General features: G+C 44.4%; 2 protein-coding genes across 2 annotated transcripts in view; one reads left to right on the top strand and one right to left on the bottom strand.

Annotated features, from left to right (window-relative positions):
* Positions 1-4,225, top strand: part of AMFR (autocrine motility factor receptor) — a 28,051-nt gene extending 23,826 nt beyond the window's left edge. The window contains exons 13-14 of the mRNA XM_081871847.1: positions 594-778; positions 1,990-4,225. Coding sequence (XP_081727973.1) covers positions 594-778; positions 1,990-2,134 — 330 coding nt within the window. The 3' untranslated portion in view covers positions 2,135-4,225. The remainder of the gene's footprint in view (positions 1-593; positions 779-1,989) is intronic.
* A 3,630-nt stretch (positions 4,226-7,855) lies between these two features.
* Positions 7,856-18,681, bottom strand: part of GNAO1 (G protein subunit alpha o1) — a 168,399-nt gene continuing 157,573 nt past the window's right edge. Inside the window, exons 7-8 of the mRNA XM_081871608.1 lie at positions 12,404-12,557; positions 7,856-11,310 (exon numbers count right to left, since the gene is read on the bottom strand). Coding sequence (XP_081727734.1) covers positions 11,123-11,310; positions 12,404-12,557 — 342 coding nt within the window. The 3' untranslated portion in view covers positions 7,856-11,122. The remainder of the gene's footprint in view (positions 11,311-12,403; positions 12,558-18,681) is intronic.

The following is an 18,681-nucleotide window of genomic DNA, read 5'->3' as shown; positions in this document are numbered from 1 at the left end:
TATCCCCTTTGCCCCAGCCATCCAGTCTTGGATAACCTATCTCAGTGGTATGAAACACCAGGCCCTCCAGGCCTCTCTGGCCCTTGGGACTTCGTCTGTTCCACACCCCTTCCTAAGTCTGACACACCTGTTTCTGGCTTTCCTTTAGCACTTTTGCCTGGCTGGGATGTCTCTTTATATTGTGACTGTGGAGGAAGGAGCTGTATGTTTGACTGACTTTTTCTTGGCTGGAACATAAGCTGCTATAAAAAGAGTCACATCTATTGCCCTGTCTGCTTTTTGCCTCTGGCCTCCACTCACCACCAGCATGTGGCCCCTGAAGGTTGCCCATCATGGAAAGTGGCCCTTAGGTTGAAAAAGTTTCCTTGCCCCTGGCTACTGTGAAGACAACTTCCTCCCCCCAAAACAACAACAACAACACTGTGGCATATATTTTTGGGAGAGAGGCAGCCTTTCCATTTACTTTGGCAGTGTTTGCACAGCCTATCACCTCAATAAGATGAGCTTAGTTTGGACCTCCCCAGTTCTTCTGGTAATGTTGATTATGGAGATCTGTATTAATCTGCTTCTTCCAATTTCCTTTTGTATGAAAGACGGAGAGAGACTCACTGGAACTCAACTCATGGTTGGAAGATGTGGCAGACTTCAATGAGGCAGAAGCAGAATCCATTGAGACAGAAGACTTTGAAGTGAGAGGGAGCCGGTTTTCCAAGTCAGCTGACGAAAGACAGAGGATGTTAGTACAGCGGAAGGAAGACCTTTTGCAACAAGCTCGCAGGTGTGTATGTTTTGTGGGTTCCAGTTACAAAATGTTTAATGTGGAAAAGCCCAGGAGGAGATTTGAGGAGGTGTTTAAGGGAAAGTCATTCAGAGATCTTTTGCATAGCTAGCTGGCTACCTCTCACTGATGCAACTTCTCCTTGATTGTGATGCAGTAGCCTGTTTTGTGTTGCCCAGGGGCAGGGATGGTGAGCCTGTGACACGGACTCTCTGAAGTCCAACAGCTTCCATTAGTTCCCGCCATCTTGGCTAGTGGTCACAGGTGAGGAGAGTTACAGTCAAGCAGCATGTGGAGGGCCATGGATTCCCCCACCCTCTCTTAGTGGCTCAGAGGCAGTTTTGGAGTGGTGCAACCGGTGTGGTGGCACTGGGCGCTTTGCTGCAGGGGGCGGCACAACAATGCTGTAGAACAGAGTGTGAGAGGTGGGGGTGGTGTCAAATTTTAATGTCGGAAAGGGCGCTGCTGAAATTTGAGACCCCAAAGTCTGCCACTGAGTAGCTGAATAGTGCTGGCCATATGACTGGGAGTTGGACTGGATGGCCTTTTGAATGCTATCAGAATCCGAGTTACTAAGGCAAAAGGAGCTGGCTGGGTGGCTCTCCCAGGCATAGCAAGCAGGTGAGGCCGAAGGTGGGAACTGGACTGGGGAACAGAAGGGGATCTGAGAATAGCAACACAGATCTGTCTTTGTGTAGGAGCAGAGCATTATCTGATAGCATTCAATAATTCTGTAGGTCTCATGGTCACTATCAGCTGCTCATGTAGGGCTGTGCTTATGCCACCATGAGTGGTCTGAACATGATATTGAGCACAGGATTCATTTCTCTCAGAATATCAGCTTTCATTAACGATAAAATGTACAGAGATTTTTATGGCTGAGAAGAAACATTTTCAAATGTCTTAGCGTCACCTCCTGAAGTATTGGATGCCAGAGGTGTGGCTCAACATTTCCAGTTGTTCAGGATGAAGCTTCAGAGCTTCTGACCCTCAATCAAACTAGCAAAACCAGAATAAACTGGTCAACATAATAAGCACATATTCACAATTTGCAAAACCCACACAGGCCACAAGATCCAGCTTTTCTTGGTGCATTTTTTGAAATGTGTGTTAAGACCTGCTTGGAAAGGTTGAATGCAAACCAGGCAGCCTCTATGTTCAGAGTGAACTTTGTTACTTTCCCTTCAGCCATTTAGTTTTTCTCCTTCCAGGCGTTACCTCAACAAAACCTCTGATGATCCGAGCTCAGATGACTACTTGCAGGCCGAAGGAGCGACTTCAGACCCTATCACCCTCCGCCGGAGGATGTTGGCCGCTGCAGCAGAGCGAAGACTTCAGAAGCAGGATCCCTCTTAACACTTCCTGTCTCCTCCTGTTTTTTTCCCACACAAGCAATGTTTATGCCATCCTACACTCTCCCTGCCCACAAGGAGGGTCTCTTCAGAACTCAGCAAATGTGCCGAGGATGACTGATCTGGCTGCATCTTCACTGTATAAAGCATGTGATATCTAATAAGTGTTTGGACAGCTGACAAATTAACCTTTCTTGGGTACTTTTTTTGAGTGACATACATTTTCCTTTCCCCCACCCCCTTTGCGAACAAAAAATGCAGTCTTTAAAGCCCTGGGCATGGTGTGCTGCTTAATGTGAGTTGCAGAGGGACAGTGGCTGAGAAGCACCAGGTCCATTTGCTGCTTCTGTGCACTGAGCTTGCCGGCACGTCCCATTTAAGCTCTTTAAAGTGGAAACTGAACAAGGAATGACAAAAGCACTCTCCTAAGTAAGCAAGCATCACTGCCGAGTCATTGCATGTCTCGAGAACGACATGCTTAAAATAAAAGAAACACATTTTGGATGCTTTTGCAGAGTCTTTTGGACAAAACTGGCATTTCTAAGTGTTGGAGCATGGAAGTGGAGTGCACCAACAGGAGGAGACATCTTAAAGAGTGGAAAATGTTGAGCTAAGTTTTAGAGTGGTGGCCCCCAGACAGACAGTGTGAACATTCCTGGATTATTTTTCTACCAGGAGGCTGGCTTGGTTTTTAATCCATTTCATTGCTAGTAACAGACACGTGGCCAAGGGAGAAGCACCAGAAAAAGGGGCGTGAGCCCCCAGCTATATTTGGCATCTTGATTCATCATTTCAGTAAGCAGGCAAACTGGGATGGTCTCATAGTTTGGTCTCAGAGGCCGTCTGCAGAGAAGGCTCCATTCAGGAATGGAAGTTGGCTGCTATTTGAGAGGCAAGGGAGCGCGCAAAAGTATCTTTATTTTTGTAATCTCGCATCTGGCAATACTCCATATGCCCATTAGCTTAATCAGAATTGAGAGAATTGAGGGCTACTAGATCTTAGGCTAGGTGTGCTCAAACTTTTTTCTTTGGTATTGTAAAACTCTGGTAGGTGTATTAGAGATCTCTGGTCTTAGGTCCGTAAATGGGTTTTATGATGGCAGCCAAGTAATTTTTAAGTGTTTGGCGAGTATCGCTATCCTTCAGAAGGTGCCCAGTATTTTAAAAAATATATTGCAAATTATCTTTTTACAGCAGGTTTTTAGTAGGGCTGTGTACCAGATTTGGCCAAGGTCTGAATCCTGAGTCAAATCAAGCCTATTTGGAAGAATCCTGGCTTCACTCAAGTCAGGTTGAAATAGCACCAGATCACTACAGGTTGGGTTGAATGACCCACAGCCATCCAGGGCTGCTGGGATGGGGCATCAGGCAGGCAGGAAGGGGCAGCGCGAGTGAGAAGAAGATTGAGAAACGGCAAGCAGGAGAGGCCTGCCAGGCAGCTGCATCTTTGTGGGAGATAGTGGGGGGTCTTTCCTGCCAGGCCGTTCCTTATTCTCACCACTGCCTCTTCTCCATTTTGCCACCTGAAATACATTGTGTAGGATTGGATAATCCTGTGTAATGACTTTTAGGCAGGAGGATCCCATCTTGTGCAATGCTGCTCCTTTGTGTGTGGCTCCCATTTGATGCAGGGAAGCTGCTTTTGAAGGAGCAGCACCATGCAGGATCAAATTCTCCTTAACAGCTCAACAGATGTTAAGATCCTGCCACCACCTGTTCTCGACTGTTTTTTAAAAATAAGGTTTAAAAAACCCTTAGCCCCCCCTCCCATTACTTTGGGGACAGATCCAGCGTGGAGTGGGCAGTACAGATGAATTGGCTCAATCTGGGAGCTATAGGGCAGATGGAGGGCAGTCCGTGCACAGCCCGTTTTTAGAATATTTGAAGGTGACTGTAAGAAAACTGAATTGTGTAAGTGTTAAGTGAAGATAACTTATTTCAGTAACCCCCTTTGGGAAGCCTTACCTTGCAATGCTGTTAGTAAACTATGGAAGAAGAAAGAAAAGATTCTTGTGATTCAGTTTTGCTTAGAGCGCAGCTCTTTGTTTTTATTGTTTTTAAAAAAGGAAATAAAATTCTTGATCAGTGTTGGAAATATTTAACAAACTTCTTTTTTGAACACTTTGCACATCTTTTCTCCCCACCACTCTCAAGTATCAGTGAATCCATACAGATAGTTTGTCAAACTATGAACTCTCTTACCCTGGAGGAGGGTCTGTATCATCCTACCAGAAGTAATGTTATTTATTACACAACAGTTGCCGATGTGTGGTAGATCACCCATGGGTTCACTATTTGGACACTTGATCTGAAAGCTCTTCCTCAAATTGCTTTGAAAGCGAAGTGCATTTTCTGGATATATTTGAAGACATCAAAGTAGAAAAGCCGTTCTCTGCTTACTCCCTTCCATCAACGCCACCTCAGTTACCCACATGGTGGCAGTCTTTATATTTGGATTCTCCATCTGACTGACCCACTTCAGTTATCAGAAGGGTGAAAATGAGAGTGAAACATAAAGGGACTGGGAATTTTACTCAACTTTAGATCAATTCTTTTGGATGAAGCAAAGTGAGGCTTTTGTATTGTGCTCTTTTGCTTCATAATATTTTTTACTTTCTGGCTGCATTTTCAGGAGCGACATGGGTGTGCTCATTCTGTCATTTATGCCCCAGTGTATGCTGGAAGCTCAAACTCAAGTCTGGTTTGTAACCTATTCACACAACCAACTTAGGTGTAAGCTGTTCGGTTTCTGTCACCAGCTGTGAGGTGGTTACACGGGGATATCCTGGAAGAAGACCTTTTCTAGGACTAGATCTGCATTTCTGGCTTAAATTATTGAAACGAGTGTGGGAAGTTGTGTGTGGATTCTGAAATGAGAAGGGGAGTGGGGAAAAACAAAGCATAAGTCTTGTGTTGCACTCAGTGCAACTGCCTTATTCCTTCTCTGCTCCCTGAAAAACAAGGCCTAGCCATAAAGAGAGAGTAGCCAAGCAATGCTGAGGATTCCCCTGAGAGCTGGAAGGCGATTCTACTGCTTGCCTGTTGCAGCTGTCATCCAACGAGCCTCCCATAAAAAATCTGGTTCATGAGCTGCTGTGAAAACCAACACTTAAAAAACTCTGAATTCAGTGATACTTAGTAATAATCCTTCTGTTTTTATGTAGATTTATATCTAGATATCTAGATTTATAGTTACTTATTTCTTTGATAGTGTTTATATGGTTTTGTCGTGGCCTTTGGCTAGTACAATGAAGCTTATCTACATCTAGTAATAATCCAAAGGCTCAAGCAGCAACACACAAAACCAGCTAGGGCCTATGGACACTTCGCTCTTTTCAAAGACACAGTAAACTGTTTCACGAGTCAGAGGAAGTGAATCATCCCAGGGACAAGGGTGAATGTTCACAGAGTCTTAGGGTTCTATATGGTTAGATTTGAGAGTAAGAGCAAAAGTTCTTACTGCGTTTCTGTTAGGGAACAGAAATGCCTGCACCTGCCATTTTGAGAGGACTGAACGGTTCCATTGTCACCCACCTGAATCACACTTGAAAGCTGCAGCAGCAAGAGAAGACTTCCAAGTCTGAGTAAGACGGTAACTAATTAATTCCCAAAAGAGAGTTTTCATACCACCTCAAAGACTTTTCAAAGTGGCCCCTACGTTCGGCTGCTATACAAGTGAAGATGAATCAAGGAATGCAGATGCATGTGTAAATACATCTGCACACATCTTCAGCCTTTTTCGGCCCAGGACTCGCTTTTTTACTGTATCCTGTGACACTGTCAATCTTTGGCCCCATATGTATGCATCTTCAAAAATGCTTCATTAGCTGTAAAGGAGAAAGAATTCTTGCAGAAGAGGGAAGGAGGTGCGGCATCTGCAACTATTGGTATTAAAGGTTAAATAGTTTTGCCTTCCTTTGCATTTGGTCTCTCCAAGTCTTTCTGTTTTCCCTTTTCCTCTCCACTTAAATCCAAAAGGGTGCTGAGGTCACTGCTGTGAGACCCAGCAGCTGAAGCCCATTGCCTTTTAAAGTCTTATCACCCTTGGGGGATTCCTGTTCCTTTGCCAAAGGAGAGTGAGCACCTCTGTCCTGGAGAAATGTCCCAGTCCCCACTCTTGCCAGGAAGGTATGCACAGACCTTCACAATGCATTGCATATCTTAGATCAGGGTTGTGGAACCTCAGGGCTGAGGGCCAAATACCCCTCTCCAGGTCAAACCCTTCACTAACTCCACTCCTGGCTGGAGTAGGTATTGTGTCCATTTCACAGACAAATAAGTCTGGGACCTAGGGTATTTTCTGGGTAAAGCCTCCTGCAGCTGCTGTTAGCTTCTATGAGCCACACTTCCCAAAATAGGACTTGAAAGCACTCTTCAAATAAAGGCTGGGCTGGGCTGGGGGGGGGGGACTGGCACCAGAACTCTTCAAATGATGGACGCACAAAGAACAGCTTGCTAGATCAGAACAGTGGCCCGTCAAGTGCACCATCCCATTATCACAATGCCCAATGGGAAGTCCACAAGGACTGTGTAACAGCCCTCCCCCATCCTCCAGCTTCCCGACAGTGGAGGAAGGTCGCCTTATCCTCCACAAATTTATCTAATCCTCTTTGAATACCACTTGAAGGGCTGGAGAGAAGGCAGAACTTGGCAAAGCCAGGAGAGAAAGCTGCTTTTTGCTGCTTTAAAAGGATACCTTTGGCCCAGCATAAGGGGCACTATAAAGGGACACACCCACCTACAATGGCCTAATGCAGAGTAAAATCACTGTTCTTGGGACTGCCAGGAGCATGGGATGGAATGATACCTAAGCTGCAGTCTTATGCACACACACTTGGGAGGCAAATCCCATGAAATTTAGCATGGTTACTGCTGAGTATGCACAGGATCCAACTGCACAATTACACTTCCTTAGCACACTAAGAAATCCAATTTTCAAGATCCTTGTCAGGTTGCAAGGCGGGGAGGGAGGATGGCGGCATTTTCTGTTTTGCCTCAGGCGGCAAAACCTCTTGGGCCGGTCCTGGGTTAGATGCCTACATTATAGTTGAAATCCACTGTAGAGTCAGGCATATTGAGGCCCATTGAAATCAACAGATTTACATATATTATTCGTGTGTCAGTTTAAGCCTCAACAAGTGAGACCTTGACCTGCACCTTTTCAGAGCGTCAGCCGGCCATGCCTTATTCCTAGGTAGCCCATTCCGTTTCACCTCCTTTTCTGTTTTCTCTCTGCTCAACAGACACCGGAAAAGTGCACTGGGACAACGTACACACCATACATTTAAAGCACACCCCCCCAAAAAAAGAATCCTAGGAACCATAGTTCCTGTTCAGCCCTGTTCTTCATGTGAAGTCACAGTACTACCTTGCAGGGTGAAGTCCACAAGGAAAGGAGACTCCCCACTTCAGAAATCACCCACCAACTTGTGGGGGGAGGAGATAGCAACAGGGGGGAGAGTTATTGCACTTGTCCCTGCTGCCACCCTCACCCCCTTGGGTGCTTGAAGAGGGCAATTGGTACTTACTAAAAGTGGCTGACCACCCTAGGTATCCTCAGGGGCCCCAGTTTGAGGGGGGTTTGTTTGAGGACTCTGTAAAAGATCCCAGGATATGTCTATCATACACATATATACTTGCTCAAAAGGAAAAGCAGTGAGGGAACATAATATATATATTTACAATAAAACGACTGTAGAATCAGAAGGTGAAAGAGCCTCAGTGGTACAGACAAACATTCTCTTTATTAAGCTACACATGAATTTTTTTTCCATTAGTCAGAGAAAGAAATTGGCAGTGTCTAATAAGATCACAGAAACCTCACCGATTGGTAATAGAAAGGCTTAGAAAGACCTGGCGCTTTTAGAATGAATATATATATATATATATATATATATATATATATATATATGCTTGTGTGTGTGTGTGCATGTGTGTGATATATATATATATATATATATATATATATATATATATATATATATATGAATTTCTCTTTATTTTATTCTGTTTTTTAGACAGGTGCAGTTGGCTTTTTCCAGCAAAGGTACCTCTTAAAAGTGAAACCGTGAAGACATCTGATTGCTAACCAAAAAGTAGATATGACAAAGGGTCATGAAAATGGTGGCTTTTTAAATAATGTAAACACTACATTCGATTTTTGTTTTTGTTTTACTTTTTTTGGTGGTTTTTTCTGGTGTATTTTTTATTTTTTTTAAGAGATTATTTTATTTTTTTTCTTTGTTTTTTGTATTTTTTCCCCTTTTGTTTTTGCAGCACAAACACCCCCACATGAGAGAAAGAGAGAGAAAACACCATTCACTAAAAGGAAGGATTGTAAGGGCAAGGGTGCGAGGGAGGAAGAGGAAGCAGCATGAAAAAAAGTATTCACAGGGAAGCATGGTGGGGGATTAAAAATGAGAATGGAACAACAAAAATAATGCCCTCCCAATTTAAACTAACCCACTTTAAAAAAAAATTAAACAGAAAAAGGAAAGGACATTGGTAATGCATAACACAGTGTCATTCAGAAGGGAAATAAAGTCAAAGACAAGAGCATTTAGGGAGGCCAAAGACAGCTGTGCTTATTATTATTATTTTTAAAAATACAAATCCAGAGAGTGAACGAGACAATTCAGAACAGTGAATCATTATTAAACGAGAAAGTTAAAGAGACATCCCTCTCTGCTTGCCTGGCCCACTCTGAAGGCAGGTGTGTCGGATCATCGTGTAGACAAGAGGCTTTTGGGGAGAGAACGCTTTCCTGGAGCGGGCAACAATTAGTACAGCAACGATTAAAATACAAAGAGCCACTAACAATTCCCACTGGGATTCTGTTGCTGACAATCTTTTTGCACCTAAATGTTACCACCTACAAGGTCATGGCTAAGGTGAGTGAGATGCAAGGGCAAAGGAAGGGACTTGCCTCCATTATCCCATCCCCCCTGAGCAAAAAGCAGCACCTGTAATAGTAGAACGGGAGAGGGAAACTGGGAGGCCCATAATTCCTCCGTTTTATTTTATTTTTTATTTTGCTGCATTTCCCACGGATGTAGGGTGCCTTGTTGGCTGGGCAAGCCGTTCCTGAACTTTCTTGCTGATCCCCAATAGCTGGCAACCCTCTATATGAAAGGTTGTCGGGATCTGCTTCTTAATGGCCATTAGAATCTGCCAAGATTTAAGATGGCGGTTTGTATGGGTCAGACTTCTGCTTGCTCAAAGGTTTCACCCTACCAGTGCCAACAAGCAACCGGAACCAAGTCCAATAGAAAATGTCTCTCTTAGAATGGGTTCACAATGCCATTGTGTGTGTGTGTGTGTGTGTGTGTGTGTGTGTGTATTTATAGATCTCTGTGTTTTGTGTGTGTGTTTTAAATAAAGCAAGAGGGGAATCGGGGGTGGGGAGAGACCTTTCTGTTCTTTTCTTTCTTAACAAAATCCGTAAGGAAGTCAAATCTTTAATTTCTCTTCTTTACCCTTTCATCATCATCATTAAAAAATTCTCTTTTTGTTTGTCTTAGGTTCTAAATGTAAAGACTAGTCTAAAACCAGGTTTTACACAGCAAACCTACAGAAGTGCACAGCCACCATTCCAAAAATTCAGGACATCAGACACCGAGGCGATATGGAAGGCTGCGTGTCTTTATACAAAGGCTCAAAGTTCATGCTACTAGTGAAGAGGATCCGCGCTGGAGAGTCAGAAATGGAGAGTTGGGGGAGGGGGGCCCACAGGAGGCCTGGTCTGAACATAAATATTGGGTGGGTGGGAGCACGGAGACCCAGAATCAAATATATAAGAAATGGAGTAATTCTTCCAAACGAGAGCAAAAATAAAAGCTGTACTTAAATTGCGATAAAGGGTGGGGGATGTTCTACCCACCATCTCTCCTTCATAAAGAGCTTGAGCAGGGACTGTTTGTGAGAGAGGGGGAATTCTTCCACCTGACCTGTGGGGCGTGGGAAGGATGCTATCTCAGGTACAACTTTCAAATTGCTGATAGAAATTCCCTTTGCCAGTCTCCCATGCTAGTTTACAGAAGCAGAGACAGAAGCAGGCCCCTTTCTTTATACTCCTGAAGGATTATATATATAAACATGGTAAACGAAGAGTGCTGGCCTGTCACCTCTATTTTAACCCTATTCTGTTTCTTTCTCCCCGCAAGCTCCCCCTCAGTTTCCTCCCTTTTAATAGGTTTTAACTACTCCATAGCTGAACGGAACTGAGGATCCCTGAAAGCTCAGCGCCCCTGTGGCAAGTGATGCAGTGCAGCAGCAACTTAGATGGTGGTACATCTTTTTTAAAAATCCACAGGAACTGGGCAGGGGAAGCCATCCTTCCCCGCTCATAGCCTAAAGCACCCTATGCACAAAGGAGTCTTAAAAAAATAATATTACCACTTTTTTCTTTTCTTTTTTTAAGAAAGTTGATTCCTTTTAAAACTCACGTAGCATCTTATGCTATGTGGACAGCGAGTTTAGAAAAAATTCAGAGTATGGTCTTTTTTCTTTCTTGTTGTTTTCCAAAAGCATCTTTTACAATGAATTACCTGCCATGACTAGTGCAATCCGATGCATGTCTACTCAGAGGTAAGTCCTGCTGCTTTCAATGGGGGCTTACTCCCAAGTCAACAGGTATAGGCTTGCAGGCAACGTTACTTTAGCAGAAAGGAAGGATTTTAAGGTGATGTCAGGGGCATCAGTGCTACCCAGTACTCTTTTGAGGCAAACTAAAATAAATAAATAAAAGGAAAAGGAAAAATGTTTTTATATAAAAATTTTCATTATGCCTTTTTATTTACCAACTTGCATGATTCATCATCATTATTAATATTAATATTATTATTGTGTTTGTGTTTGCATGTGTGTGTGTGAGAGAGACTCATATTTTGTTTTGCCTTTTTTTTCAAATATTTTATTTTATTTTCCTCTCGCTGTGATTGTTTCCAAATAAGTTGCTTGCTATACAGGATGGGATGGAGAAAAGGGAGAGGGGTCAGTATAAGCCGCAGCCTCGGAGGTTGTTGGCAATGATGATGTCGGTGACGGCATCGAATACCACCTGGATGTTACCCGTGTCTGTCGCACATGTCATGTGACAGTAAATCTCCTTGTTGGGCGAGCGGTTTTTGCTTTCAAATTGTGCTTGGATATAGGCTGCAGCATCTTCGTATGTGTTGGGACCTGCATAGAGAGGGAGGGAGGGAAGGAGGGGCAGGAGACATTTAAAAAAATAAAAAACAACATAAAAATAAAAATACAAAACTCAGCACAAATTTAGATAGTAGCTATAAAATAAGAACAGAAGAAGAGCCTCACTACTCAATCAGGTCAAATGCTTATCAAGTCCAGCATCCTGTTCTCACAGTGGCCAACCAGATGGGAAGACTGCAAGCAGGACTTCACAATGGACTGCAAGCAAAATTTATTCACGGGAATAATGACTAATACCAACCAAACATACTCCTCTGTGCATACGGATCTTAGAACTTCGGAAACGGCCTCAAAAAGGTCAGATCTTCCTGTTCTCATAGTGGTCGACCGGATGCCTAAGGGAACTCGTGAGTAAGCCCTCTCCTCACTGGTATTCTAGAAGTAGGATTCGTAAGGGTGTGGGGAATAAAGTTATTGGAAATGTGATCTGATGCTAATCTGGGAATTGGGCTCTGACTATAATGAGCTATTTTCCTGAAGGCAGCTTCGTTTGCCAAATCCACTTCCAGATCAACCTGAGGTGAGTCCACTAAATTAGGTGGATCTGAACCATTTCTCCCTAATCTGAATGCATATTTGGAAACCCACCCCCCCCCAGTATGTGTTAAGGCTCAATGATCACTCATTTTCTTGACATGCTAGTTTTAAAAAATATATATTAATAATACTGGGAGTGTTTTCATGTTGGGGAGGGGGGCTTTCAAACATGCAGCCCCCCCACTTGCCCTGTGAAATGGCACAGCCCGGCAGAAGCTGCCTTGTGTGATTAGTCTGATGCTTTTTTCTGCTCATAGACGGACACTTCCTTCCCACTGATGAGAATCTGCCAACTCTCTGTGACATCATGGTAGCTCAGCTGATGCCTCGGGCAGAAAACAGGAAGGCAATCAGCCAGAGTATGTAGTCTGTTTTCTAGGGGAGTTATCTCTCAAGCAGGACTGGAGCAAATATCTCCTGGTTTACACTTGGGGTTCCAGCAGACTCTGCTACATGGGTCAGTCTGTTGTTTTTTGTTTGCTCCACAACTGGGATCTTGAGCACCTCAGGCGCTGCCATTACATACCTGTATATTCAGGGAAGCAGATGGTCAGAGGTGATTTCTTGATCTTCTCACCAAACAGGTCTTTCTTGTTGAGGAAGAGAATGATGGAGGTGTCAATGAAGAATTTGTTGTTACAGATGGAATCGAAGAGCATTAGAGACTCATGCATGCGGTTCTATGGCAAGGCACATATAGGAAGAAAAGAAAAGAAAGACAAAGAACGAGAGAGAGAGAGAAACAGAGAGAAAGAAACAGAAAGTTAGGATTAGAGAAAGAGAATAGTTACCAAACCAGCAACTGAGAAATGGTCAAAGATCCACGTGTACCGAAAACCCAAAGAGTTACATATCATGAAGAAGTGAAGTCAAGAAAATGGGTGGTGTTATGATGTCTTCAGCATCTATTCTCCACCTAGCTTTTCTGTGTCATTTGGACAAAGCTCTCTTGGAAAGATATGCCCATGAGAATTACAGAGAAACAACAGTTGCCATATCTGTCAATTAGGATCAGCTTAAAAAAAAAAAAGCCTTTCCTGACCTGCTGCCCTCCAGATGCTTTGGGCTACAATAGCCATCAGCCCCAGCCAAGATGGCTGCATGATGTTCGGGCTGATAGGAATTTTGTAGTCCAAAACACCAGACCCTCCAAGTGTCCCTGTTGTCCAGGGACATTACCGGATTTACAGAAGCCATCCCACTTTTTCTTAGGACATCCCTATTTTCATCGGAGAAATGTTGGAGGGTATGACACACCTGTAGGGCAAGTAGGCCGGCCAGAGAAGGCTGAGCGAAAACATCTCAGAGCAATGAGCTCTTAGAACCCTTCATGATGGTTGGTTGTTAAAGACACAAACAAAAAGGGCTGAGCCTTAGGTGGAGAGGACAGAGAAAAGATATTGCTGGGGTACATGGGAAAATGTCCCGTTTCATTCTGATTTGTTTACAAAGAGATTAGATGATGTTGGCTATTTAATGAGCATTCAGTCTGATTTGTTTTCAGGGAGGTTAGATGGGATTGTGTCAAAGGAAGGGCTATCAGTACACTTTTCAAGGCACTTCACCATCATTTTCCTTATTGCAAAAACCCACTCTTTGGGGGAAGCAGGTTTGTTGTGCAAAACAACCCAATCAGCTATAAAGAAAGGAAACTGAATTTGCCAGTGTGTGATTGGATCCCACCTGAAAGCAGGGACAATTTGGAAGCATCAGACTGGCTCAACATGGCGTGCAGGAGGTGTTGCACAGAAATCATTAAAACTTAGGCTAGGACAGTTTTCAGGTTGCTCTAAGAGCTCTTGGTCCAAAGAAATACAAAAGTCAGCCATTATCTGGATCTATGTCTAGCGCTAATCATTCTATAAACAAATGCAGCCCCAAACAGGCCTCATTTATTCTGCCTTTCAAGAAAGCTATTTCCAATCAGTATCTTCTCTAACAATTTGACTCTTCTTACTCCCAAACCTTGGTTCCCAAGGGCTTGCCTCCCCAGGTTTAAAACTATATGTATATATATAAAGACTCTTATGAGACATATACCTTTATTTAGAATATTTCTAGGCTTTCTTTTTAGGATATAATCCTCACAAGCCAGTTTATAATCAGAATCTAAAATACCTTAAAGCATAAAAGTATTTTATAACTTTTTATACATTTTTTATACTTTATAATAGTATAAAAGTATTGTCAGGGGCTCAGGAGCCGAGACACAGGGGAGAGAGGAAACGGAGAGCGAAGGGGAAGAATCTGAGGGCAGCGTAGGGGAGTATGACAGTGGCCCGAGAGATTCCATGAGCTTCTCCAGTGATTCAGAAGATTCCCAAAGGGGGGCGCCGATGGCCAGGGCAAGGGGGGTCCCAGGGGGGACACACCAGAAGCAAGGGGCCAGCGGGGATTCCCAAAGCAGCAGCGGGAGATCAGGACCAGTTCCCCCACCAGAGTGGAGTGGGGGGGAAGAGTCCCATGTGTCAGGGCCAGCATCTCCTCCGGTAGGGAGAGAAGATGAGTCAGGGCTGGCCACGCCTCTGTCGCAGAGTGAGGGAACGGAGGGGAAGTCAGGTCCAGCTAGCCCTCCCGAAGGGGGAAGCAGTGACAGGAGCAGTGTAACGGTCAGGAGGAAGGTTGCCGGCTGGGCGCGGGCGCCAAGTTCGAATGTACAGGCGCGCGGGACAGCAGAAAACCCGGATTGGGAACCAGGTCCTAAAGCCCGCCGGAGGCAGGGGGAAGAATCAGGGGACTCAGCGTCAGAAGAGTCCAGAAAGGGGAAGACCCCAGCGGACAGGCGGACCCAGAGGAGGAAAGAGCAGAGGAAGAGGTGGAGCAAGGCCAGAGTCTTGAACTGGTGTCTGGGGGGAGGAGATTCAGACGGAGCTTCAGCGGTCTAGAGTCCAAGACGTAGGGCTGCGCGCCGCGGCTTTGAAATGGAAACTGAACTTCAATAAAGACTTTTGTATATAACAAGAACTGGCGTTGGTCCTTTGTGAGCTGGGACCTCGGGCAGCCCTGACAAGTATAAAAATGTATAAAAAGTTATAAAATAGCATCTTAGAAAGAGCCTAAAACATTTAAAAAATAATCCATAGCTTTCAGGAATTTCACACGCAAAAATTAACCACTGAAATCTTCCTCAATCCGGTGCCCTTCCTAGGTTTTGGACTACCATGTCCACCAACCAAAGTCAGCTGATGGAGTTGTAGTTCAAAACATACAGAGGGCACCAGATTAGGAAATGCTGCTCTTTGAAATACATGAGCTTTTAAAAGCCTTCTGAAGATCTTTATAGCGAGGATCAAAAGTGCATTTTGCTGGAGGCCCAGTTATGAAGCTCCCTTCAAGTTCCAGTACATAACACTGAAGCTGATCAGTATTGACATCCCCAAAAACCACAGCAGCACAGTCACCACCTGACTTTCCCCCATCCAAGCCTTAGTGTCATCACTTGCATATCTCCCAAAAAGATGGTGCAGATTGGCATAAAACATGCATGTCCAAAGCGAGAGAAATGTTCTTATATGGTCACAGACCCAGCACAAATAAATTAATACACCAAAATAATACAATTTCCAACACACACTGAGTTAAGAAATATGATACTTATAAGGACAGAACCAAACAAAGACAAAATTAAATCAACAAAACCCCTTTATGGTCTTTGCAGCAGAAAGTAGAAACCCATCAACTGTTTCCATTATTATCTTGTTCATGTCAGTTAATAAGTAAGTTAAATACCATCCAAAATCCTTCTTGAGTTTCCCATTTTTTTGTATTCTTTTTCAGGGCACTTGAGAGAGTCTTTAGACTTTCTTTATTGTTTGGGTGAATGAAGGGTTGAACTTAATTTATTGTTACAAGATGGCCATGGGTGCTGTTTGTCCCCCTTCCCACCATTTCCACAAAACATTTCCTTAGTGCTTCACAGCTTTCCTGGCTGCCTGCACTTCCTGATTTAGAAAAGCTCTGGGGGAAAAGCTCTGGGGAGAAAGTTGATGGATGGCCATCCTGACTCGGCCCCAGACACACTGACCAGATGTCTGGAAGCTGTGGCTGGATGGTTACGTGGGAGCCGGTTGAAGTTAAATCCTTCGAAGACAGAGGTCCTCTGGCTGGGACGGGGCGATATGGGATTGAGGGGGCAACTCCCATCTCTTGCGGGGGTGCAATTAGTGCCAGCACCGTCCGTTAAGAGTTTGGGTGTAATCTTCGATACCTCCCTCTCTATGGAGGCGCAGATTACAGCTATAACAAAGGCAGCATTTTTTCATCTCCGCCAAGCTAAGCAGTTGGCTCCTTATCTCTCTCGCCCTGACCTAGCCACTGTGATCCACGCGACGGTCACCTCCAGACTGGATTATTGTAACTCGCTCTACGTGGGGCTACCCTTGAGACTGACCCAGAAACTCCACCGGGTGCAGAATGCCGCGGCGAGACTCTTTATGGGGTCTTCGCTGCGAGATCACATTCATCCGGTACTATACCAGCTGCACTGGCTCCTGGTGGAGTACAGGATCAGGTTTAAGGTGCTGGTTTTAACCTTTAAAGCCCTATACGGCCTAGGACCCTCGTACCTACGGGACCGCCTCTCCTGGTATATCCCACAGAGGAACTTACGGTCTGCAAATAAAAACATCTTGAAGATCCCGGCCACAGAGAGGTTAGGCTGGCCTCAACTAGAGCCAGGGCCTTTTCGGCCGTGGCTCCAATCTGGTGGAACGCTCTGTCACAAGAGACCAGGGCCCTGCGGGACTTGACATCTTTCCGCAGGGCCTGCAAAACAGAGCTGTTCCACCAGGCCTTTGGTCAGGGTGCAGCCTGACCCCCCTCCTCTGGCAATCTGCACAGAATTTTGCTTATTGGTTGCCATAAATTTGATTTTAATTAATTTTTATAATGAAATGTTTTTAGAATCGTTGGATTATTTTGATTGTTGTTAGCCGCCCTGAGCCCAGCTTCGGCTGGGGAGGGCGGGATATAAATAAAATTTATTATTATTATTATTATTATTATTATTATTATTATTATTATTATTATTCTATCTCCCCGGAGCTTTAACTGAAACATTTGATGACAGGAAGGATGGCTAACAAGCAGAAATAGGGAAGAAATTTGATTAACTTCACATTTAGAGGTGAACCTACTTAATTCACACTTTCTGAAATAACACACAAACCAAAATAGAGCCAACCTTCAAAATGAACACTTCTCTGAATTCTACAATGCAGTTCTCCAGCCAAGTAAGGACACTTCCCAAAATCAACATACCCTGCTATCAGTGCTGGGGAAGGAGAGGGCATATACTAAGCCAGAGGAGAAGTGGTCACATACTGCTGGAGAGAGAGTCCTTTATAGCATGGAACTGTGCTGTTCTTGGGTGGGTGATGGAGAGTGAATACTTGTTCCAGGTGAGAACTGAGGATGGGTTAAGCCTGATCTTGTACAGCAGGTATCTCCCAGTTTGATGTTTCTTGGCAGTGACTGATAGAAAACCTGTTGGTTTTGAATAGCTGGCTGTGTGAGAGTGTACTTGTCTCTGGTATGCATCTGGGAAATGGGGTGGGTAGGAATGGGGTGCCTATTTCTAACCCAGTGATCATGGGGAACAAGGCGGCAGGATTCTATCATAAGACACAGGATATTTTTTGGCACAGTCCTAACATACTAATCTACTGCACCTGTGTCTTTCAAGCAGCTTCAGGTGCAGAAGTCAACAGGTGAAGCTGTTCAGTGTTCTCCCGGATCATGTGTGCACACTGTGTGCTGCTGTTGAAGGAACAGCTACGGGGGCCGACTAAGAAAGCTGGCAACCCTGACCCAAAGGTTCCTGTCTCCTTGAAGTCACAAGATACCTGACTTGGCTTCTTTGGCTCCTAGCTTCCCCTCTGCCTGCCACCTCTTGTGGGGTGGACCTCGGCTTTAAGCCCTGTAGCCATAGGAGAAGCCTTGTCGAATCAGTTGAAAGGGATATTGTTCTTGGAATTTCAGAACATAAGAAGAGCCAAAGGCATATCGAATCAAGCTATCTGTTCTCACGGTGGCCAAGCAGATGCCTCTGGGAAGCCTGCAAGCAGGACAGGAGTGCAGCAGCACTCTTCTTCACTTGTAATTCCTGGCAACTGGTTTTCAGAGCCACTGATAACCTTATCCATCATGAATTTGTCTAATCCCCTTTTAAAGCCAAGCAAGTTAGTAGCCATCACTATCTCTTGTAGGAGCAAATTCCATAGTTTAGCGACGGAGAATACTTCCTTTTGTCTGTCCTGAATCTTCCAATATTCAGCTTCATTGGATGACGGCCCTGAGTTAAAGTATTATGAGGGATGGAGCAAAACTTCTCCTTATCCTTTCTGCAACTCTACCATGCAGAATCCTATCTGCCTTCTATCACATGTTCCCAAAGAGAGGGGACAGACTTTCACCATTTTCCTAAACTAAGCTGGCACCAACACCTTCTAGTGCACGGCAGATTGAAAAAGAAGTCTGCAAATCACATGGCTACCCTAAAGTTAGTCTTTGCTGGCTCTCAAAGAGGCATTGCCCTCAAGGGAAGCATGTCTGTGTCAGGGCTGAGCCCAAGAGAGAGTTTTAAAAGGGCCTCTTTGACCTCCTGTTCCTTTGAACAGCTGGGCCATTTGGCTTCCCTACTGCATCGCAATTAAACATCCCTGCATTAATTGGAAGAAGAGTACATTGCAACAGTTCTGGCTATTAAAACCTGCCGAAAGTCAAACACAAACCACCTCATAAAACAATTTGCCGTCAGAACCAGGAAATGGGATTCAGATAGTGTACTGGGAATTGACTGTCCAG

The sequence above is a fragment of the Podarcis erhardii genome (genome assembly GCF_964252035.2).
Source record: "Podarcis erhardii genome assembly, chromosome: 7".
NCBI classification, from domain to species: Eukaryota; Metazoa; Chordata; class Lepidosauria; order Squamata; family Lacertidae; genus Podarcis; species Podarcis erhardii.
The sequence above is the reverse complement of the archived record's forward strand: the minus strand, read 5'-3'. Positions and strand labels throughout refer to the sequence as shown.